Source organism: Nicotiana sylvestris, chromosome 9 (assembly GCF_000393655.2).
Source record: "Nicotiana sylvestris chromosome 9, ASM39365v2, whole genome shotgun sequence".
Classification (NCBI taxonomy): Eukaryota; Viridiplantae; Streptophyta; class Magnoliopsida; order Solanales; family Solanaceae; genus Nicotiana; species Nicotiana sylvestris.
In genome coordinates, this window is record NC_091065.1 from 147,751,526 (window position 1) to 147,777,639 (window position 26,114).

General features: G+C 41.2%; 1 protein-coding gene across 1 annotated transcript; it reads left to right on the plus strand.

The window, feature by feature from the left end:
* Positions 1–15,024: 15,024 nt before the first annotated feature.
* LOC138878391 (uncharacterized) lies at positions 15,025–16,185 on the plus strand. Its single transcript, XM_070158066.1, has one exon. It carries the CDS (start codon positions 15,025–15,027, stop codon positions 16,183–16,185), a length of 1,161 nt encoding a protein of 386 aa, XP_070014167.1.
* Positions 16,186–26,114: the final 9,929 nt, after the last annotated feature.

Here is a 26,114-nt window from a genome sequence, read left to right on the forward strand (position 1 = left end):
AGATAGATCCTTGTTCAACTGGACCGAACTGAAATCCAACACGTGTGACGGATCACCGTGATACTTCCGGAGCATCGAAACATGAAATACCGGATGAACTACAACCAAGCTGGGAGGTAAGGCAAGCTCATAAGCAACCTCCCCAACACGTCACAATAACTCAAAATGACAAATAAACCTCGAACTCAATTTCCCCTTCTTCCTAAATCTCATAACGCCCTTCATAGGCAAAACCTGAAGCAAGACCCACTCTCCAACCATATAGGAAACATCATGAACCTTCCGGTCCGCATAACTCTTCTGTCTGGACTGGGCTATCCTAAATTACCTTAACCTTCTCCATGGCATCCTGAACCAAATCTGTGCCCAATAATCTAGCCTTGCCCGGCTCAAACCAACCCATCGGGGATCTACATTGCCTACGATACAAAGCCTCATACGGTGCCATCTGAATGCTGGACTGATAACTGTTGTTGTAGGCAAACTCCGCCAGTGGCAAGAACTGATCCCAAGAACCTCCAAACTCCATCACACACGCACAGAGCATATCCTCAAGAATCTAAATAGTACGATCTGACTATCCGTCTGTCTGGGGGTGAAATGTTGTGCTCAACTCTACCCGAGTACCCAACCCGTGTTGTACGGACCTCCAAAACTGTGATGTTAACCGAGTACCTCTATCTAAAATGATGGAAACTGGAATACTATGCAGACAAACAATCTCCTAGATATAAATCTCCGCCAACCGCTCCAAAGAATAGGTAGTACACACAGGAATGAAATGCGCGGACTTGGTCAGCCGATCCACAATTACCTAAATGGCATCAAACTTCCTCAAAGTCCGTGGGAGTCCAACTACGAAGTCCATGGTTATTCGCTCCTACTTTCACTCCTGAATCTCTATCTGCTGAAGCAAACCACCCGGTCTCTGGTGCTCATACTTTACCTGCTGACAGTTGAGGCACCGAGATACAATCCTAACTATATCTTTCTTCATTCGCCTCCACCAATAGTGTTGTCTCAAATCCCAGTACATCTTCGTGGCACTCGGATGGATGGAATATCGCAAACTGTGGGCCTCCTCTAGAATCATCTCCTAAAGCCCATCAACATTGGGTACACATACCCTACCCTGCATCCTCAATACCCCATCATCACCAATGGTCACATCTCTGGCATCACCATGCAGAACCTTGTCCTTGAGGACAAGCAAATGAGGGTCATCATACTGACGCTCTCGGATACGATCAAATAAGGAAGATCGAGAAATCACAAAAGCTAAAACCCGATTGGGCTCCGAAAGATCCAACCTCACAAACTGGCTGGCTAAGGCCTGAACATCCATCTCCATGGGCCTCTCCGCTGCTGGTAGACAAGCCAAACACTCCAAACTCTCTGCCCGGCGACTCAAAGCATCTGCCACCATATTGTCCTTGCCTGGGTGATACAAGATAGTGATATCATAGTCCTTCAGCAGCTCTAACCACCTCCTCTGGCGCAAATTAATGTCCTTCTGCTTGAACAGATGCTGCAAACTCTGGTGATCAGTATAAACCTCACAAGGACCACCATACAAATAATGACGCTAGATCTTTAAGGCATGAACAATAGCAGCTAACTCGAGATCAAGGACAGGATAATTCTTCTCATGTACCTTCAACAGTCTATACGCGTAGGCATTCACCCTACCATCTTACATCAATACCGCTCCAAGGCCAATCCTCGAGGCGTCACAATAGACAGTATAAGACCCCAAACTTGTAGGCAATATCAAAACTGAGGCCCTAGTCAAAGCTGTATTGAGCTTCTAGAAGCTCTCCTCACACTCTTCCGTCTACTGGAATGGAGCACCCTTCTGGGTCAGCCTGGTCATAGGTGCTGCAATAGATGAAAATCCCTCAACAAATCGACGGTAATAACCCGCCAAGCCAAGAAAACTACGGATCTTTGTAGCCGAGGATGGTCTAGGCCAAATCTGCACCGCTTCCACCTTCTTTGGATCCAGCTTGATCCCTTCATTCGATACCACGTGACCTAAGAATGCCACGGAATCCAACCAAAACTTACATTTCGAGAACTTTGCATATAATTTCTTTCCTCTCAAATTCTGAAGCAATGTCCTCAGGTTCTGCTCATGATCTTCCCGACTCCGAGAGTATACTAGAATATCATCAATAAAGGCAATGACTAACGAGTCAAGATATGGCCGGAACACACTGCGCATCAAATGCATGAAGGTTGCTGGGGCATTCGTCAGCCTAAATGACATAACAAGGAACTTGTAATGACCATACCGAGTCCTGAAAGCTGTCTTCGGGATATCTAGCTCTTGAATCTTCAACTGATGGCAACCTAAACGCAAGTCAATCTTAGAAAACACTCGTGCACCCTATAACTGGTCAAATAGATTATCAATACGATGCAAAGGATACCGGTTCTTCACTGTAACTTTGTTTAACTAGCGATGATCAATGCACATGCGCATAGAACCATCATTTTTCTTCACAAACAAGACAGGAGCACCCCAAGGTGATACACTAGGCCGAATAAAACCCTTATCAAGCAACTCCTGTAACTGATCCTTCAACTCCTTCAACTTAGGAGGGGCCATACGATAAGAAAGAATATAAATGGGCTAAGTGCCCGGCAACAAATCAATGCCGAAATCAATATCTCTATCGGGTGGCATGCCCGGAAGATCAGTTGGAAACACATTAGAGAAATCTCGTACTACTTGGACTGAATCAACTGTAGGGGTATCAATATGGGCATCTCTCACATAATCTAGATACGAGTCACACCCCTTCTCAACCATTCGCTGAGCCTTAAGGAATGAAATAACTCTACTAGGAGTGTAATCTAAAGTACCCCTCCACTTTACTCATGGTACACCTAGCATAGCCAGTGTCACGGTTTTGGCGTGACAATCAAGAATAGCATAATGGAGTTGACAACTAGTCCATGCCCAAGATAACATCAGAATCTACCATGTTGAGCAATAATAAATCATGCTCTGGTCTCAAAATCACTAAGAGCAATCAATCACGACCGATAAATGCGGTCCACAACAAGAGAATCTCCCATAGGAGTAGAAACATAAACAGGAGAACTCAAAGAATCCCGAGATACGCCCAAATGCGGAGCAAAATAAGAGGACACATAAGAATAAGTGGAGTCTGGATCGAATAAAACCGATGCATCTCTCTGACAAACCAGGACAATACCTGTCATGACAGAATCGGAGGTGACAGCCTCAGTACGGGCAAGAATGGCATAATATTTGGCCTAGTCTCTCCCTCTAGGACGACCTCTACCTCCCCGACCTCCACATTGGCTGGATAGGTGGGGTGGCAACTGGCGCTGTAATCATAGCCTTAGGACCTGGTGGGGCACATTATGGCTGAGAAGTCTGTGGAGGTGCACCCCTCCTAAGTCTGGGGCAATTCCTCATCATATGGCGTGTGTCATCACACTCAAAACAAGGACTGGGAGGATGTGGTAGTTGTGACTCGCTCGAGCGATGTATGGTGGACTGACCACTGAAACCACCCCGTGTAGGAGGCACACTAGATACTGGAGGTGCATAATAAGGCTCCTGAGGTCTAGGAAGATCTGGAATACCACTGGATGTTGGAAGAGCTGAATGAATGGGGCGACTCTTATAACCCCTACCATGACGAACTGCATCTGGGGCACGGGCATCAGAATAATGGCCTGACTCTCGAGACCTCTTGGCCTCCCTCTCCTCTCTATCCCGAGCATGCATACCATCTACTCTCCTAGCAATGCTTACCACCTGCTGATAAGAAATATCCATCTCCAACTCCCGAGCCATGCTAGACCTGATGCTGGGAATGAGCCCTTCAATAAACTGGCAAACTCTCTCACGAACTGTAGAAACCAAGGCTGGTGCATGCCTAGCCAAGTCAGTGAAACAGACAACATACTTCGAAACAGTCATAGTACCCTGGTGCAAATGCTCAAACTCTGCACGCCATGTGTCCCTGAGGCTCTAAGGAACATACTCCCTCAAAAACATATCTGAAAACTGGGTCCATGTAAGGGAATATGCCTTAGTTGGGCTATCCAACTCATAAGTACGCCACCACTAATAGGCTGCTCCTTGGAGTTGGAAGGTAGTGAAAGAAACCCTACTCGCTCCTGATATACCCATAGTGCAGAGGATACAGTAGCACTCCTCCAAAAATCCTAGAGCATCATCTGATGCTAGCCTACTGAATATAGGAGGCTTGTACTTCTTGAACCTCTCAAGCCTCCGTTGCTTATCCTCTGAAGCTGGTGCCTTGTCCTCAGGCTGAACTAGGGCTACAGACGGTACCGGTATAACCTCTGGGATCTGATCAACCTGGACCTGCTGCTCTGGGTATGGACAGTGGAGATCTGTGCTCCTCTCCCGGCCTGGGATGTGGATGCAGCAAGGGGAATCAACCCTGCCTAAGCTAGAGTGGTGTACATGCTCACGAACTGTGCAAGGGTCTCCTGAAGAGCTGGAATAGTAGTAGCAGTAGGCGTATCAGGTGTCTGGACTCCGGATGGAGCTGCTGGTAGCTCCTCTGTGGCAGCTCGTGCGAGTGCTCTAGATTCACCATATGCGCGTCCTCGCCCTCTACCCCGGCCCTAGCCCCGATCTCTGGCGATTCTAGCAGGGGGTACGGTTGCCTGGTCATCTGCGATAGTAAGTGTCCTCAACATCTGTGAGAGAATAGAAGATAGAGGACTAGAATTGTGATATCTAAAATCTCGCACGACAAGGAAATCAAATGAAATGAAATTTTGTTAACAGTTACATAGCCTCTCGTAGATAAGTACTGATGTCTCCGTACTGATCCGCGAGACTCTAATAAACCGACTTGTGATTCATGACTCCTATGAACCTAGAGCTCTGATATCAACTTGTCACGACCCAAGTTCTCCCTCCGTGAACTGTCGTGACGGCACCTAGTCTCTACGAGTAGGTAAGACTAATAAATTGCGAAAAAAGGAAATGAAATACGAAGCTAGCAAGATGCAGGTAAAACATAATAAAAGAGTTTAAAATGCCGCTCGACATATACAATACACACTCTCAAAACTGAATCATAACTCCCAAAACCTAGAATATCATAAAATCACAAGTTGTAGAAAAACTATATAGTGTTCTAACTCCAGAATGTCTAATCAAAAGTAAATACAGGAAGTCTAAACCTAGATGGGAGAATACAGAGGGACTTCTGGATCTGCGGACGCGGCAGATATACCTCGAAGTCTCTGATATCGCCCATCTCACTGGTAGAACGGCTGAGCAGAAGAACTTGAATCTGCACATGAAAAACATGTGCAGGAAAGGGCATGAGTACACCACAATGGTACCCAATAAGTGTCAAGCCTAACCTCGGTCGAGTAGTGACGAGGAAGGTCATATATATATATATATATATATATATATATATATATATAACAAGGTAAAATAGTATGAAGTGCTACAGTATAATTGAAATACTAATAGTCGATAAAGAGTAAAATCACAGACAAAATATACTCAGTACACAGAGATAGCAACAGGGGATCTCCCAGGATATTGTCCCGTAGTCCGAATCATAAATATGCAGGGGAATCTCCCGAAATACCAATCTGTAGTCCCAAAGTAAATATCCAGTACATGGGAATCTCTCGGGATGTCATCTCGTAGTCCAAAATATAAATGTGCATGAGGATCTCCTGGAATACCGATCCGTAGTCCCAAAGTAAACATGAATGGGGATCTCCCAGGATATCATCCCGTAGTCCCAAAGTAACCATACAATAGTCTCCAGAAAGAATCTACAGTTCTATTCGAGAATAAACAGGAATTTCTACTCTAAACATGCTGCACAGAATACAAGTAAGCAGTTAAAGCAGGTAAGACAATTAAATCACATAAGCATGCTTTTCCTAAGCTAAACAAGAAGCTTCAAGTACAAGTATTGCTCAATTACAAGAAAAACACAAATATTTACTTAATGAAAACGATTTTTTTTCAAATAATTAGCACATGTATGCACTCGTCACCTCACGTACACAACATTCATATAGCAACAATACCAAATCCTAAGGGGAGTACCCCCACACAAGGTTAGGCAAGCCACTTACCTCGAACCAGATCAAAATCAATTTGAAATCAAGGTCTTGCCACGAGTATCCAACTCTGAGTGGCCCAAATCTAATCAAATCAATATCATAATATAAATATAACTACAAACAACGAGTTTAGCTAAAAGAATCGAAGCTATGGCAAGAAAATAGAAAAATGCCCAAAAATCCTCCCTGGGCCCACATCTCAGAATCGGGTAAAAAATTAGGGATTATGAACACCCATCCACTCACGAGCACACTCGAATAAAAATCACCAAAATCCAATGCTAAAATCTCACTCAAAACTCGGATTTTCAATTGGGGAACTTTTCTCCCATTTTCAAAATTTTACCCTCAATTTCCTTAATTAGAAGAGGAAAACAACAATAGATTATAGTATTATGATCAAAATCGAGTTAGAATTCATTACCCAATGATTCTCCTTCAAAACACCTCAAAAAATCGTCTCCCACCGAGCTCCAATTCAATTTTTGTGTTGTGAAATTTCAAACCCTCAATTTTTCTATATCTGCCCAGCGATTACCGCATCTGCGGTTCATGAGGCCGCACCTGCGGTCTTGGACCTACGACTTGGGCTCCGCATCTGCGGAATTTCATTAACTCTCTATGCACCGCACCTGGGCTCCCTTCTCCGCAGATGCGGTCCGCTTCTGCGGTCCTTGAGCCGCATCAACGGTTACTGGCCCTTGTGCCCAAAACCGCACCTGCGACCTCTTCCCTTGCATCTACGGGCCGCACTTGCGGTCTCCTCACTGCAGGTTCAAAAATACCAGAAGCAGCAAACTTCAGAATAACATAAGTCGAAATTCAACTTTCGTTAAGCATCTAAAACTCACCCGAGGCCCCCGGGACCTCAACCAAGCATGCCAACCAATCCTAAAACATCATACGAACTTAATCCAACCCTCGGATCACATCAAACAACGCAAAAACCAAGATTCACCCTACAATCCAAGTCTAATGAACTTGAAATCTCAAGAATTCTACCACCGATGCCGAAACCAACCAAACCATACCTGATTGACCCCAAATTATGCAACAAGTCACATTCAACATTACGGAGCTATTCCAACTTTTGGAATTGGATTCCGACCCCGATATCAAAATCTGACTATCGATCTAGAAACTTCAAAAATTCAACTTTCGGTATTTCAAGCCTAAATAAGCTAACAGACCTCCAAAACACAATCCGAACATGCCCTAAGCCTAAAATCACCCAATAGAGCTAACAGAATCGACAGAATTCCATTCTAAGGCTGTCTTCACACTGCTCCGACTACGGTCCAAATTCTAAAGTTTAAGCTCTTATTTAGGGACTAAGTGTCCCAAAACACTCCGAAACTCAAAACGATTCTTCCCGGCAACTCACAATAACAGAAACAAATATAGGGAAAGCAGTTAATAGGGGATCAGGATGTAAATTCTCAAAATGATCAGCCAGGTCGTTAGAATGCGTAAACACAACCATTGAAAGACGAATAGCATAGTACGCTACAAAAAAGGTAAGTACGACTAAGGTACAATAAGCAAATCAATATCCCAAGAGTTATCTCATTCATATATAGGCACAAGGCCTAAATAGAACCACAACATACGTGTGAATAATCAAGTAAGCTAACAACCCATCATACCATAAGAGAGTAACATATGAAATAGAATCGGGCTGACTAAAATCCATTTTATCCAACGATACACCCATAGAAAAAGTTGTACTGAGTAAGCAAATCCAATCTAGTGTAGGATGCACATTTATATTAGGTCTACAAATAGGCCCCCCAAACTGATTCAAACCATTTTGAAATAAGTAAATGACCTTACCAGAAGTTCATAGTGATCATATCCATGAAACATACAATTAGCAGTCCATCTCTTAATATGCTTTCACAATCCACAATTGCAGGGACAGTATGCCTCTAAGAATAACCCAATTTCTAAACCTCAAGAGTACAAGAGTCTCCATGCATGATCTCTAACTCTCCCACTTAAATGAATGCCATATTACGCATACACAATTACATCAAATACTTCCATAAATCTTCCATGTCGAGTAGCATGAACATCAATGTTTACCACCATGCAATTTCAATAGTACTAGTCAAGCATCCACAACTCAATACACAATGTGTCTTCTACAATGCATATGCTTCTAGCAATTCAATATAGTGCTAGCATACTCTTGAACATCTGAAATCTCTCATGTTGTCTAGAAGTCATGACCTTCCTTTTGAAACCGGACCGCGACCTTGTCCATTCAATCCCAATCCAACACGGATCACTATATTTATCATGTTACAATACAAAAATACGAGAATCTCGTTATCAACTCTGAATCACAAGTAGGATGGTCCTCCTCATAAATACTCCATCGTCTTGAAACCTTCCATTTAACTCAATTCTGTAGAAAATCGCAACATGCAATAACTTCTCATACCTGTAGAAGACATCAATCGCAATTCGTGGTCAAAACCATCATAAACTATTCGAAACCCATTTGCACATAATCAAGCCATCAGAACTATATCTTTAAATTTACTAACTCACGCAGACTATCAAACCCAAAAGTCTTGCCACAAATACCTACAAGGTCATATTATACCAAGGGACCGATCATTTCAATTACTATGTAACTATGTTGATCCAAGCCACTAATATACTCACCCAACCTCTGCAGATTACTCTTGACCAGCCTTCAAGGCATCACTCTTCTTTACAATACATTGTGGCCCTCATCTAAAACTCATTCGAAAGGATCCCAGCATGAAACCACATCGTCCTAAGACTCATAAGCCACTTTATTCCTTCTCATGCACTCAAAAGAATCTCTAACCAAATACTCTCTCCGAGAAGATTTTCTATAAACTTGATATTGTTTCTTCGATCTTTCTAATATTGATACAAAAATTATTTCAATTCCTTTTCACATCCCAGCACAAGTCTCAAGTCCTTAGTCACACATAATTCTAGAAAATTCTTAAGTACCATATCCCGGAACTTAAACCCGCTAGAATATTTCTTGAGAGTCATTCACTCCGCTCTAATATCTGATGCACAACCAATATGCACCGAACAACTTGTGCTCCATTAGCTTATAAATACTAAGAAGAAACATCATACATAGGCAACATAATACATTATTTCTCCTTTCATACCATAGCCATAAGAATATCAAACTTGAGTCATTCCACGACCTCCATATATCCATAAAGTGTAGTACATCGTGTATCCAGCAAATTCCTTACCCAAATCATTCTCGATATCACCCCTCTCAATAATGATCCACAAGCATATCCTAGTCTGTGAAATTAAAATAACATGCGACCAAATGACTCGATCATCGATTGTAGACTCCTTCCACTTGGCTTTAACCCACAAAATACATCATCTGATAACCCACAATACTCTTCATTCCTAACTGCCATGATCTCGCACTATTATTCAGCTATACCTTATAAGCTTATGTAGTACTGGTCAAAACACACTCTAAATTATCTACCTATGCTTACTTGTCCTCGTGGCGGTCATGCCAACTTCCTCAAGAGATCCAAACTCTAATTTTAGCACATTCATTTCATAGGATTGAAGGAAAACTCTTCATAGAAACCTCATAAAAATCACACGAACTCAAACCTTCTTGCAGGAGATAACTCACTTGCTGAACCTCAAACCGATATCTTTCTATGTCCATACCATGGTCACAACCACTATGCAATCAATTAATCTCCTTGAGTCTACACTCATCAACAAGGTATCAGAATCTCATTCATTCCACAAATAAACAACTAAAAGATCCACCAACACATCCACATCTTAAGACTATACAACACATCGAGACGAAAATCAAGCATCCATAGCCCTTCCCGTCCCAAGAAAATCCTTCTCGTCATATCCAACCATCTAAGCACAATTCTTAGTCATATAATACTCATCATATAGTTATCTCACCACTAATCATTAAGCCATCGATCCCACTTCTAGGGACACTACCGAACATAAGAGTCCAACAGCACGTACTCATATAACTGAATTTGCCGAGCCTAAGCTTCAATCTAAACTTGGCCTCAAGTCCTCCAGGCTGGCATATATTCACAACATAGAAAACCATCTCCCATCTCATCCACGACATCACAAGTTGTCGGTGCACAACGGATATTGAGTGCTGAACATTACATACAAGTGAAAGGAAAAAAATTGAAGATACATGCTTTAAGATGAATTAAGGTTGCACGATAAGGAAAGAAAGAAGACGAAGTTTCCTAGATGCCTATAGCCTCTCGAAGATAAATATGGACATCATCATATCGATCCGCAAGACTCTACTAGACACTTGCTCATGACTCGTAGAGCTTATAAACCTAGAGCTTTGATGCCAACTTGTCACGACCCAAAACTCCCAAGCCATGACGGAAAATAAATCCAACATGCTAGGTAAACCAAACAATAGATAACATAGCTCGAATGACAGATCATCAATAATCAATAAATAAGATGGCTAAAATCCATATAATTATCTCAAGATTGGTAGTATAAGTCATGAGCGACTAAGATTAAGAATATAAATGCAACTCTAATATGAAGAAAGATTATATCCTCTGTTAAAATGTACATAAACAGAAATATAAGTCATAAACTACCATGGAAAAATAGTAGTTTATATCTGGAATGCTGGTGCCTCTTTAATACTAGCCTTCATCATCCACAACAACTCATCTCCAAGATCTGCACACAAGGTGCAGAAGTATAGTATGAGTACAACTAACCACATATACTCAGTAAGTATCAAGATTAACCTCGGTGAAGTAGTGATGAAGTTTTTAAGTCATAAGATACTCACTTTACTTAGCATGTGCATCTCAATATCATAAACATGTACACACCAACAGTACCGAAGTCTAAGCATGAAGTACAAGTAAGACCATCGGTGCACATAGAGAAGATATGCACAAGCATCGTAGGCAACTAGTAGTTTAGCATATAAAGAAGATATGCACCTAGCATCAATAAACCATGGACATTTACATATAGAGAAGATATGCATAAATAATCAAGCCAAGTTACACATATTGACATATAAAGAAGATATGTACTGTAAATCAATTCCTCAATCAAAGTTGCATACAAAGAAGATATGCATGAAATATCAAATAACCCGTCAACATTTGCATATAGAGAAGATAAGCATGAAATATCAAATAACCCATCAACAATTGCTTATAGAGAAGATATGCATGAATAAACAAGTTAAATTATACGGTATTAATATATAGAGAAGATATATAATGTGACTCATTTCATGAAGTAGAGCAGCATAAAAGAGATGATATGCATAGGACCCGCACATACACTCGTCACGTCGCATATACGTCGCTTCTCATATATTTCAACTAGACAAATAAGGTCATATCGTAAGGTTATTCCCTCAGAACAAGATAAAGTAAGATACTTACCTCAACAAACCCAAATCAACCTTCCAAAATCTCCTTTTCTTTAGAATCCACCTCCAACCGGCCCAAATCTAGCCAAATACAACTTAATAACATCAAACAAAGCTATAAAAATCAATTCAAAACAGTAAAGCTTCAGTCTTTAATTAATTTTAAAAAAGTCAACAAAAGTCAACCCCAAGCCCACATGGTCAAAACCCGAGTCTAGGGGTAGATCTCGTTAATCCATAACTGCACGAGTAGACATCACTTACCCCAAGGTCCTGTATGAAAATATCCAATCAAAATCGCCTTTCTTCACATATAAGTTTTAAATATGAGAGAATAGGCTAAAATCTCGAAATTTCAACTATTAACCCAAATACAAATGTTGTATTTGCGACATAGGACTTGCAAATGCGACCCTCGCATTAGCAAATTCGAGATTTCCTTCAAAAGCCCTCAATCGCAAATGCAACAAAAATGCGATGTCCTCCCGGCCATTACCAGGTCGTAAATGCGACGACGACTATGCAATTGAAATGGTCACATTTGTAACACATTGATAAGTGGGGATTTCGACTACTAATTAGCGTCTTTTAGATTTCATTTTAGTACAAAAATGTTTAAATGTATTTCTGAAAACTGATGAAATATGCTTAATTGCAGGAGTATTGGAAAATGAGCCACTAAGATGAAATCCAACTCAAGAAGAAGTGATCTGAACTCAAGGACAAAATCAACCAAGAGTAAAAGTTCAGAGAGTGTTCATGTCAAGGATCGAAGGAAGTGTATCCATAGAAGTCAGTTACGCAACCGCACTAAAAAATGTGCGATCCGCAGAAGAGCCCTGTGCGGCCACACCAAGAAGTGTGTGGACCACAGAATGTGAGAGATGCGTCCACATTTCAAATTATGCAGCCGCAGATTCAACTCCTACCAAGAATGAAGCAAAGTGCGGGCCGCACATGGAATTGTGTGGCCATAGAACCTCCGAAAGGGAATTTTTGTCCGAAAATTTCAGCTTTATATAAATAGAATAGTTTCACGAAATTAGGTCAAGTTTTGAATATTTAAAGTGTTGTAGTTGTTTCTTCTTGCTTCTTTAGGCAACTCTAGCTTATTTTGGTGATTTAATATTAGATTTATATATTTTAATCTTTCAATATGAGTTTTATTATCTTTTCTTCCTTGTTTTCTTCTATACACATTCTAGATTCTCACTAGGATTGTGACCAACTCTAGAATGTAAACCTAATAGGTGTTTGATTTATGGCTTGTTTATGGTTGGGTGTTTGTTATTTAGCCGTGTTCTTGCTTTTAATTGTAGAATTAATGGTTGCAAATATTAGTTCATGCCTATTTGACTTGGTCTACTTGAGAAAAATAGACTTAGTCTAAGAAAACTTGGCTAACAAGATATTGGGACAAAAATCAAGAGATTGATAGTCCCAATTAAAGGGTTGAACCTAGAGATAGTAAAACCCGACTTGAGCATTTTATCAACTATTTTGTTCAATACGCATTTGGACTTAAGAAAGCCAAATTGGGAAAAATCACTCTCTTACCGAGAGGTATTGAGTGGGTACTTGAGTGTTGATAGCTATAATAAATCCCGACCAACGGCACAAGCTTTAAAATTTACAACCTGTTAGGCAAATACCTAGGTGAAGGTCATAGCCCTAGGCCTTTTACATTATTTGAAAACAACAACAAAAACAATTTCTTAGTTTCAATTATTTATCTTGCAATCTTAGTTTAAACAAGACCTAGAATCAACCAATTCTTGTGGAAGTGTAATTTAAGATAGTTCACGCTCATTCACTAATATATATACATTTAAATCCCATTCGTATAACACCCTATGGAATTTGACCCCGACTCTCTGTTGGGTATTACTATTGTATCGACCGTTTCATAACCTCAAGTAGAGGTATGACTTGAACGAGAGTTTTTGCGCTGTTGCCAGGGAGCTAAAAACAGATTTAGCTATATATTTAGTTTTGTGTGTGAATTGTCTTCTTTTCCTTCCGTGTTACTAATTTTTTTTGTGAAACAATTGTAGGTGAAACAATGTCTCTCAACAATGATCTACTCAAAAACATGCCTATGGGGGATATGGATGTTGAGGACGAGTAAGTTGAAGAGGTTCCTCTTGAACCTCAAGCACATAGACGAGGCTGATAGCCTCAAGACACGTCACAGTTCCACCCCCACCTCTACCAAGAGCGGCTCCACAATGGATGTTGCCGAATAAAGGATATGCAAGTGCCATAGTCCCACCCCGCATTAGGGTGGGCAACTTTCAAGTCACGAATGTAATGCTCACATTGCTAGAGCAACTGGGATCCTTCACCGTGGCTCCGAGTGAAAATGCATACAAACACTTGAAGGGTTTTGTGGACACTTGTAGGGGGAGTAAACAGACAAACGTCTCCTAGGATGCTTTAAGGTTGAGGCTATTTCCTTTCTCTCTACAGGGGTAAGCCTTGGATTGGTTAGAGAGATTGCCAAACCATTCCATCCATACATGGGATGAATTGGCGGAGAAATTTATTTCCAAGTTCTTTTCTCCCGGGCATATGGCTACTCTTAGAGACGAGATTCTAGCATTCAAACAAGAACCCAATGAGCTGTTGCATGACATGGGATGAATTGGCGGATAAATTTATTTCCAAGTTCTTTTCTCCCGGGCATATGGCTACTCTTAGAGACGAGATTCTAGCATTCAAACAATAATCCAATGAGTTGTTGCATGAAATATGGGAGAGGTACCGAACTATGGTGAAAGAGTGCCCAAACAATGACATAACAGACGCTATGATTCAACAAACTTTCTATCAAGGGATCAATACTACCAATCAATGCATGGTCAACCAACTTGCCAGTGAAATTTCATGACAATGCCATATGCGGAAGCTTGTGAGATTTTAGATTAAATGGTGGATACTTCATTGGCATGGCAAAGTAGAGAAAATGTTCCTCAAGGTGATCCGAATGTGATTCACCTACATAGAGAATTGCATGATCATGGGCAATCCATTGCCGAGTTGACCACCACAATGAATCAATTAGCCAAGGCTCAACTTCAACAAGTGCAAAGTCCTAAGCAAGTCAATGCAATGGAGGGAGTTAGTATGATGGTAAACAAGAGAAGGCAAAAGGGTCCAAAAGTGCAAAAGCGTGTGGAGAATTATGTGTAAGAAGATAGTGGGTTTGATCAAGATGATTCCAACAATGAACAAGAGGAGGAAGTGCAATACATGAAAAACTTCCAAGGGCAAAGAAAAAACTCTCAAGGCCCGAATCAACAACAATGGCGACCTCAAGGTAATCAAGGTGGTTGGATTTCTAACAACCAAGGTAATTGGAGTGGTAGCAACAATCAAGGGAATTGGAATAATAATAACAATCAAGGAAATTTGGGTGGTGGAAATAACCAAGGATATTGGGGTAGCAACAACCAAGGGGGATGGAACAACAATCAAGGCAATCAGGGTCGGGCTTTCAAAGGCCCCCGATGTATCAACAACCGAACAACCCGCCTCCTTATCCTTCCCCTGGTCCAAGTTCTTTCAACAATGAGATGGGACGAATTGATAATATGTTCAATCAAATAATGGAGAAGAATGGAGACTCTGATGCCCAACTAGCCTCACACAATACCTCAATTTGCAACTTGGAAGTGCAATTAGGGAAAATCTCTCAAGCTTTAAACACTCGTCCTAAGGGGGCACTACCAAGTGACACGGTAGTGAACCCAAAGGGAAAGAACAACACGGGACATTCCATGGTCATTACTACAAGGATTAGAAAAGGTAGGGATACACCCACCTCAAGTCAAAGGAAACTTGTGGAAGATGAGCAAGTGGTACAAGAAGATGAGATCCCGAACAATGTGGTGCAAGCAAATGGTGAAGCGTGGATTGATATTGATGACAATGTGGAGGAGACTCAAGAGGAAGTGGACCCGTGTAGGGAGCACATTGTTGATATACTAGAACTGGTAGTGCAAATGGCTAAGGCACCAATGACTAGGCCTCCTCCTCCATATCCTCAAAGGCTTGCCAAGAAAAATGGCGAGAATCAATTCAAAAAGTTCATTGACATAATGAAGAGTTTATCTATTAATGTGCCAGTGGTTGAGGCTTTGGAGAAAATGCCCGGTTATGCAAAGTTCATAAAGGATTTGGTGACAAAGAAGCGGTCGATGAATTGTGAAACTATAAAGATGACTCATCAAGTGAGTGCAATTATGCATTCAATGGCTCCTAAATTGGAAGATCCCAGTGCTTTTACAACCCCTTGTACCATTAGAAGTGCCGAATTTGCTAAAGCTCTTTATGGTCTTAGGGAAAGTATCAATTTGATGCCCTATTCAATTTTCAATACTTTGGGAATTGGGAAACCAAGACCCACATCTATGAGATTACAAATGTCTGATCGTACCATGAAAACACAGTTGGGAGTGATTGATGGTGTGTTGATTCGTGTTGATAAGTTCATTCTTCCGATGGATTTTGTTATTCTTAATTGTGAGGTTGACTATGAGGTGCCGACTATTCTTGGGAGACCTTTCCTTGATACGGGGAAGGCTCTAACTAATGTTGAAGCTGGAGAACTTACCTTCTGAGTTGGTGATGAAAAAGTGGTTTTCCATGTGTGTAAATCTATGAGGCAATCCAATAGCAATGAGGTATGCTCTTTCGGAGACTTGGTGACCGATGTGATTGTGGATGAAACAAGTGTTGTGATGAATGTTGATATACATTGGAGGCCATCTTGCTCAATTGTGATGATGATGAAATGGAGGGTTATGTGAAATGTGTGAACTCTTTGCATGGAATGGGGCCGTACACTTATGAGCCCCACAAATTGTCCTTGGATCTTGAGAATAGAACCACTCCTCCAACAAAGACTTCAATTGAGGAGCCTCCCATCTTGGAGTTAAAGCCATTACCTCCACATCTTCGGTATGAATTTCTTGGACCTTCTTCTACTTTACCAGTTATTCTTTCCTCTGGTTTGACTAACGTGTAGGTATATTCCACATTGGCGGTACTACAAAAGAGGAAGAAGGATATTGGATGGACATTGGCGGATATTTAGGGAACATGCCCCGTATTTTGCATGCACAAGATTAACTTGGAGGAAGGTGCCAAACGATCTATTGAACATCAAAGGAGACTCAATGAAGCCATGCAAGAGGTTGTCAAAAGGAGATCATTAAGTGGTTGAATGTCGGGGTTGTTTACCCCATTTTTGATAGTTCGTGGACTTCTCCGGTTCAATGTATCCCAAAGAAAGGGGGCATGAAGGTGGTCACCAATGATAAGAATGAGTTGATTCCTACAAGAACGGTGACCGGGTGGAGATTGTGTATGGACTATCGCAAGCTCAACAAAGTCATAAGGAAGGATCATTTCCCACTTCCCTTCCTAGATCAAATGCTTGATAGATTGGCTGGTCGTGTTTTCTATTGTTTCCTTGATGGGTATTCCGGCTACAATCAAATTCTTATTGCTCCGGAGGATCAAGAGAAAACTACTTTTACATGTCCTATGGTACTTTCGCATTCTTGCGAATGCCATTTGGGTTGTGCAATGCACCGACGACTTTTCAAAGGTATATGATGGCAATATTTACGGACATGGTGGAGGACTACCTTGAAGTCTTCATGGATCACTTTTCGCTGGTCGGGAATTCCTTTGATGATTGTCTACCAAACTTGGATAAAGTATTGGCAAGATGTGAAGATACAAACATAATGCTCAATTGGGAGAAATGTCATTTCATGGTTGAGGAAGGCATTGTCCTTGGCCACAAGATCTCAAAGAATGGCATTGAAGTTGACAAGGCAAAGATTGAGGTGATTTCTAAACTTCCACCTTCAACTTCAGTGAAAGGCGTGTGGAGTTTCCTAGGCCACGCGGGATTTTACCGGCATTTCATCAAGGACTTTGCTAAAGTGGTAGACCCATTGTGCAATCTTTTGGAGAAAGATGCCAAGTTTCACTTCAATGATGACTGCATGGAGTGTTCCTTTTGAGCTCATATGCGATGCAAGTGATGTAGCGATAGGGGCTGTTTTGGGGCAATGCATAAACAAAATCTTTCATCCGATTTATTATGCAAGCAAGACCATTAATAGTGACCAAGTCAACTACATTGTTATAGAGAAAGAGCTTCTTGCCATTGTGTTTTCTATTGAAAAGTTTCGCCCGTACTTGATGGGTGCAAAAGTGATTGTTCATACAGATCATGTGGCACTTTGCTATCTTATGAGAAAGAAATATTCCAAAGCCCGGTTGATGATATGGGTACTTCTTTTGCAAGAGTTTTATATTGACATCCAAAATCGAAAAGAAAGTGAAAACCAAGTGGCGGACCACTTGTCTCGTTTGGAGGAGGAGGGGAGGCCGCATAATGGCCTTGAAATCATTGACTCCTTCCCCGATGAGCAACTCTTGGATATTTCAATGAAAGAGGTGCCTTGGTTCGCGGATCTAGCAAATTATCTTGTGAGTGGTATCATTATGGTTGAGTTCTCTTCAAACCAAAAGAAGAAGGTCAAACGGGATTGTCAAGACTATTATTGGGATGAACCGTACCTTTTTCGGATTTGTACGAATAGAGTGATTAGAATATGTGTACTAGAAGAGGAACAATGTGAAAGTCTTGGAGCTTGTCATTCTTCGTCGCATGGTGGTCACCATGGTGGAGCAAGAACGGTGACGAAAGTGTTAAATTGCAATTTCTTTTGGCCCACTCTTTGATGCAAGTGATCCTGTCAAGCATTATGATGAATGTCAAAGGTCCGGTGGAATCTCAAAGAAAAATGAAATGCCCCTCACCACCATTTTGGAGATTGACATTTTCGATGTGTAAGGTATTGACTTCCTGGGTCCGTTTGTGAGCTCTTGCGTAAACACCTACATCTTAGTCGGGGTTGGTTATGTGTCCAAATGGGTTGAGGCCGTTACTTTTCCCAACAATGAAGAGATAAGTGTGGTGGCGTTTTTGAAGAAGAACATTTTTACAAGATTTGGTACTCCAAGGGCTATCATAAGTGATGGGGGATCGCATTTTTGCAACAAAGCTTTCGATACCTCACTCACCAAGTATGGTGTCACTCATAAAGTCATGACACCTTATCATCCTCAAGAAAGCGGTCAAGTGGAAGTCTCCAATAGGGAGATAAAGAGTATTTTGTCCAAAACAGTGAATGTTAACCAGACGGATTGGTCCAAGAAACTTGATGATGTTTTATGGGCTTATAGGACAGCTTATAAAACAACGATCAGAATGTCTCCATATCGGTTGTTTTTCGGTAAAGCTTGTCATCTTCCGGTGGAACTTGAGCACAAAGCCATGTGGGCTTTAAAGAAGTTGAATCTTGAGTGGGATGTCGCCGCCAACTTAAGGGTGGCACAATTGAATGAGTTGGATGAGTTCCGATACCATGCATACACAAGTTCGACCTTATACAAGGAGAAGATGAAGTACCTCCATGACAAGTACATTCGGAACAAGGAGTTTAAAGAAGGTGATCTTGTATTGTTGTTCAATTCTCGGTTACGGATGTTTTCGGGAAAGTTGAAGTCTAAATAAAGTTCCGTTTGAGGTTGTAAGTATGACACCTTTTGGTGCATTAGACTTGAAGAATAAAAATGATGAGGTGTTTAGAGTCAATGGTTACCGGGTGAAGCACTATTTGGGAAAAGTTGGTGATCACCACGTCGTAACGGTAATTCATTTCAAGCGATGATGGTAATTTGCATCGTGCCGCGACGTTAAATCAGATGCTTCTTGGGAGGCAACCCATGTTTCTTTTTCTTTTTCTTTTCCTTCTTCTTTAGATAGGTCTTATTTTGTGCTAAATGGTTTTGAAGCGTGTTGCAAGAATGAGTGTGCTTTATAGGGACTGTGCTCAGAAAATTGGCTAAGTATGGAAAAAGTGCGGACAACACATTTGTAATGCCACAGTATAAGGGATTTGCGGCCACACAATTCTTGTGCGGACCGCACAACTGGAAGTCAAAAATTACACACTCTCTGAAGTTTTCCTGTCAGAGAAATGGCCAAAGTGCGGCTGCATAAGGAAATATGAGGTTCGCACTTAAATATGTGGTCGCACAAGGAATTCTGCGGGCCGTAGATCATCAAAGTGAAAATATGTATCAGGTAAAAGAGTGTGGACCGCAGATGGAATTCTGCAGCCGTACTCATCTCTCGAACTCTTGCCCAACCCATTAAGTATAAATAGTGGCATTCACTCTACTGTTCGAACTTTGCACTCTCTAAGAATTAAAACACAAGCTAAAACATTGCACTCAACTGATTCACTCATCTGGACCTTCATTCATCATCTTTGATCCTTCCTTAGCATCACTTTATCACTGGTATGTTCAAACCATCTTTATAATTTTTTAGTTTTTCTTAAATTAGTTTATAATGTGTTTAGTTATTTTTAGACCAATTGTCAAATTCATGACCAGGTAGGCTGTAATTTGTGTTGGGTAAACTCCTATTTGCTATATGAGGGAGGGGTATTTGGGTGATATTGTTTAATTGCTACTACCATGTTGAATTTGTGTGCAAAAATTGAAACCCTAAATTTTTTCTGCCCAATTTGATTTTAAATTGTGCGGTCGCACAAGGAATTGTGCGGCCCACAAATCAGTAGGCTAGGGCATTTGGTGTAGCAAGATTGTGCGGACCGCACTTGAAATTGCGTGGTCCACAGATATTCAACCGCGGCTGTAGAAAAGTGTGTGCGGCCGCAGATCAAGCAATTCTCTATCTTCATAGAGTTGAAATTTCTGAGATTCCAATGTGCGGGCGTATCCAAAAATGTGCGGACCGCACTTTAGATGTGTGGTTGTACTTAAAAATGTGCGGACCACAGAATCATCACTGCGGCGGCACTCAATAATTGTGCGGTCCGCACAACCCTATCTACGGCTGCACTCAAAAATGTGCGGACCGCACTTCCCTACCCTGCATAATATTATGTTCTGTAATTGTCTGCTATTGTGAAAATTGTGCGGACCGCACTTCCCTACCCTGCATAATATTCTGTTTTGTAATTGTCTGCTATTATGCAATTTAACTATAAATGACTCATGTTGCTGTTTATTCCAGAAAATGGTTAGGTCTTGTGGACGTGATGATACATCGAAGGGAGGGGGTGAACCCTCCCTAGGCCGAGGCAAGAGTACCCTACCACTCACCGTGCAAAGAGTTATAGCCAAAAAGGTGACGGCTGGGAGAGCTCCAGAGCCTTCTGAGTATAGTTCATATGTCTCGTCTAGGGAAGCATCGGAGGGCGACTCTATGTAAGAGCAGCCTAATGCTCAATCACAGCCATAACAGCTTTGGGGTAGATTTCAGCTTCGAGATGAGCCTTCCACCTCAACAAGCACTTTTGAGGGTTCAGAAGATGACAGTCAGGGTTCAGAGCCCTCATCTATACATGCCCCCAACACACCAGCTACTATAGTTGATAATGATGATATTCCGAACGATGGTCGAGGGGGTGATACCAGAGTTGCCGGCCTTGGGAGGTCGAAGAAGAAAGAAGTTTAGGAAGATAGATTCGTGAGCGTGACTGCATTTAATAGATTCCGAGGGTGGTGGCCTCAGAGATCGCTCACTCTTGAGTGTCAGTTCGTATTAAAAGACTTGGATAGGTACAATTCTGGGAGAGAAAAGGGTGGACATGGTTCACTAAAATTGTGGTGGATGCCAAGGAGCACTTGGTACTGGAATTCTACGCCAATGGGGCGCATATCAAAAAGGGGACCAAGGTGACAAAGGTGAGAAATTTGAAAGTGAGATTTGATCAGAGCACCCTGAACACATGTTTGGGGTTTGAGGATGTGGAGCTGGTTCAATATTTGGAGAAGTTTGCACTGGATGATGCAGCTCGCCCTTGGCTAGCTGAGATTTTGGCAGAGCCAGGATCACCACCACCATGGATCATAGTAGGGGTTCCTATTCATTGGAACACCCTCAACTTTGAAGCAAAAGGATGGTAGACCTTTGTGTGGGGTCGACTAGGCCCGTGCCAGAATGAAACCAATCTCCCAATCCCAAGGGCAGTTCTAGTTGCTTCCATCATGGTCGGGTACCCAATCAATATGGGTGCCATAATGTTGGCCAACATGTCTATGGTCGGTAGGCAAGGTGATAGCTCTTACCCATATCCCAACACTATCACGGAGTATCTCTCGGATGTGGGGGCGGAGTCAAAGAGTTTTGACACAAAGGTTCGAGCGAAGAAGCCCTTTACTTGGTACTCTCTGAAGGACCCGATGAACCCGAAGAACAAGAGCCGACTACTACCGCAGGCCAGTCTAATGAGCCTTCGGGGGTAGTTGCAGATTAATATGACATGCCTTCCACTATAGTCGGGCCTTCGACCAATACAGCTGCCATGCCTCCACCTCTATCTTTAGGGTTGTCAGCATTAGTTACATCCACTTCTACTTTGAGGCCGGTGCCTATGCCTACTCATCTACTCTCTGCACTGTGAGTCTCCCAAACACTGGCGAGCCTTAACAACTGGATGTAGACAGCTACTGTAAAGTTTTCTGACCTATCCAGTGTTGTTGCAGCACAGACATCTACCCCGACACCCAGATTCCTCCGATAGTGGATGACACTTTGAAGAAGATTATAGAGAACCAGAAGACCATCATGGACACTTTGGTGGCACATGGGGGAGCAATTGAGGAGCTTAGGAAGCAGGTGAAGAATATGAGGAAATCTCAGGCCTCAAAGAAGTCATTTGGCAGGTTGAGACGAGAGGTAACAAAGATAGCATCCACTGGGGACCTTCCATTTGATTTGCTGATGGAGACAGCTCCAGCAACACCAGTAGACCCAACAGCACCATTAGCACAAGTGGCACCAGCTAGCCAGTCTAAGGAGCCAGACCTGGTTGCCGACACTGCTGAGGTGGTGCAACAGATGTTCGTCAACCCAGCTACTCCCCGAGAAGAAGATGATAAGATCCAGTTGGAGGAGCCTGGGTGAGGCAACAATGCTATGGACACAGAGATGTCCAACGTCACATAGGAAGTTATCTTTACTGCTTCCCTTCCTTAATCTTATTTGGTTAAACATTAGGGACATTGCTTATTCTTGGGGGGGGGGGATGTTGGAGCTTATTTTGTTTTGATATTGACATTGGCTTGTAATAACTTATAACACTTTCTTCTTTCTTTTTTCTTTTCATTATGTACATATTCTTCTCTTTCTCTATTGATGTATATATTCTCTTTCTATCTCTCTCATTTTGTATATTCATTTATGCTTTTAGTAGCTTACTTTGTAGCTTCTTTAACTTGTTTTCTTAGTAGTCAATGTTTAATCTAATAGCTTCTTGTTTACTTTAATAGCTTCTTTTTAATCGAGTAGTTTCTTTTCATGTTTAAGTGAACAATAAGCCTTTGGTTTTCTTAATACCATGGTTCTTTCCAAATGTGGTTTTTGTGTGAATCGGGTGACTCTTCCCAACGATGGATGACATGACAACCTTCTTAAGGGATTGAGTCTGTGTGGTGTTTAGGTAAGAATAGTAGTAATAATGAATAAAAAGACCTAACTATTCAGACTCGAAGTGTCAAACATGCTTCACTTGGTACCAACACACTTAACTACGTGCTTATGATTAAAAACAAGTTCTTGGGAATAAATAACTCTAGTTAGTGACCTTCAGACTCTTGTGTTGACTTAAGCAATCATCGAGTGGTTTAGTTGAACCATTAATGATTTTCAATCTTGAATATGGTTGTTGTGGGACCTCGACTCTATCCTCTTTAAAGTTATGTGAGAGGTGTGATGTTTTTATTGCAAGTCCAAGTACTTGTGCAAATAGTCTAAACTTGCCCCGAATGTATTTCTATGCGAAATTTTAAGTTTTGCTTGGCTTGAGAAGTGATTGTAGGCTCTCCTTGACCCGCTTGAAATTTTTCATGTCCCACCAATGTTGTTATCCCTAGTCAACCCATTTGAGCCTAAAACCTTTCTCATTTTATAACCAAATTACAAGCCTTTACCCGTTTTGTAGTGACTCTCTCTTGGCACCCGAGCTTTCCTTAACACTCTTGAGAACCAATTGGCTAAAATGCAAGTTTGGGGGAGAGACGAGGAGTTTGAAAGTAGTATTAAGGCACAAAAAGAGAAGAGAAATGAGTAAAAGGAAAGGCAAAAAGAAAATGAAAGAAAGAATGAACAAAAAAAAAATGCAAAAAGAAAGGGAATAAGTTGAAGGGTTGAAGGGATTCAAAGAAAAGAAACGATGCAAAGCATGGAGAAAAACAAAGAAGGAGAAAAGGAATATCATGACCAAGAAAGAGTGATGTTAATTCTCTCTAGTTCCCCTAAGGAAAAAGAAAATGCCTCAAAGAGTCGACAAAACATGAGCCAAAAAAAGAAAACGGAGTGTTTAAGGAAAGATGAACCCGTTCTATTCCACTATATACAACCTTAGTCAAAAAAGGCTTCATTACATTTCGAAAAAGCCTTACGTGATTTCAAGCGAGTGAACTTACATTAGTGGAGATTTACATGAGTGGCAAGCATATGGTATTTAGAGCTGTACTTGTGACATTCTATTGAGAGAGCTAAGTGAAGTTTTCACAAATCTTTGAATTGAATGCTACATTCTTAAGTGAGATATGCTAACAGAGAGTAGAGGAGGAAGAGTTTTGGGATCCACAATGGCCTACATGAAAGAGCGAGCTTCCTTTATGAATAAAGTCAAATTTTGATGCACAAGTGTCACAATAGAACTATTTGTGCTTAAAAATTCAAATCATTGTCTTGTTGATAATTCATAAGTGTTGTGGGTAATTGTTGGTCCCAATTGATGTATGATTGATGCATCTTAGATTAGCTGGAATAGCTCTTAACTTGTGGAGGTGGGAATTATCTTATTTGCTTGAAGACAAGAAAAAGCTTAAGTTTGAGGGAGTTAATAAGTGGGGATTTTGACTACTTATTAGCGCCTTTTAGCTTTTGTTTTAGTCCAAAAGCATTTAATTGTATTCCCGAAAACTGATGAAATATGCTTAATTGCAGGAGTATTGAAAAATGAGTCACTAAGATGAAATCCAACTCAAAAAGGAGTGATCTGAACTCAAGGACAAAATCAGGCGCAAAAGCTCAAGCGTGGACCGCAGATTTCCATCTACGGCCACAGATTGTTAAGGCACTCATGTCAGAGGACAAGTGCAAAGTGCGGTCCGCACATGAAATGTGCGCCCGCAGAAGCTAACCAAGAATAGAAGTTTAGAGAGTGTTCATGTCAAGGATCGAAGGAGTGCAGACCTCACAATTATTGTGCGGCCGCAGAAGTCAGCTACGCGACCGCACTCAGAAATGTGCGGTCCGTAGAAGAGTTCTGCGCAGCCGCACCAAGAAATGTGTGAATCGCAGAATGTGAGAGATGCGGCCGCATTTCAGAATTGTGCGGCCGCAGATTCAATCTTGCCAAGAATGAAGCAAAGTGCGGGCCGCACATGGAATTGTGCGGCCGTAGAATTGATATCCATCTGTTCTCTCTATCGTTTCTTTGGCTCTGAATTGTTGAGACAAGTCCCCGACTTGAGACTTATTGTTCTTGAGCACCTGAGGATACAGAGCAGGTTTCCCATCTAGTTCTTAAAGTTTGTTAGATCATCAAAACATAGCAGGTCACATAACCTATCACATGTACTAATTGCAAAGTTACAGTATTCTTTAGTCCCCTCTTCTAACAATATCACGAAATTAGGTCAAGTTTTGAATATTCAAAGGGATGTAGCCATTTTTTCTTGCTTCTTTAGGCAACTTTAGCTTAATTTGGTGATTTAACATTGGATTTTTATATTTTAATCTTTCAATATGAATTTTATTATCTTTTCTTCCTTGTTTTCTTCTATACCCATTATGAGTAGCTAAATTCTCACTAGGGTTGTGACCCAACCCTAGAGTGTAAACCTAATAGGTATTTGATTTATGGCTTGTTTATGGTTGGGAGTTTATTATTTAGCCTTGTTCTTACTTTTAATTGTAGAATTAATTGTTGCAAACATTAGTTCTTGCCTATTTGACTTGGTCTCTACTTGAGAAAGAGAAACTTAGTCTTGGAAAACTTGGCTAATAAGATATTGGGACAAAAATCAAGAGATTGATAGTCACAATTAAAGGGTTGAACTTAGAGATAGTAAAATCCGACTTAAGCGTTTTATCAATTGTTTTGCTCAATACCCATTTGGACTTGAGAAAGCCAAATTGGGCAAAATCACTCTCTTACCGAGAGGTATTGAGTGAGTACTTGAGTATTGATAGCTATAATATATCCTGACCAGCAAAACAAGCTTTAAAGTTTACAACCTGTTAGGCAAACACCTAGGTGAAGGTCAAAGTCCTAGGCCTTTTACATTATTTGAAAACAACAACAAAACTAATTTCTTAGTGTCAATTATTTATCTTGCAATCTTAGTTTAAACTAGATCTAGAATCAATCAATTCTTGTGAAAGTGTAATTTAAGATAGTTCAAGCTCATTCAC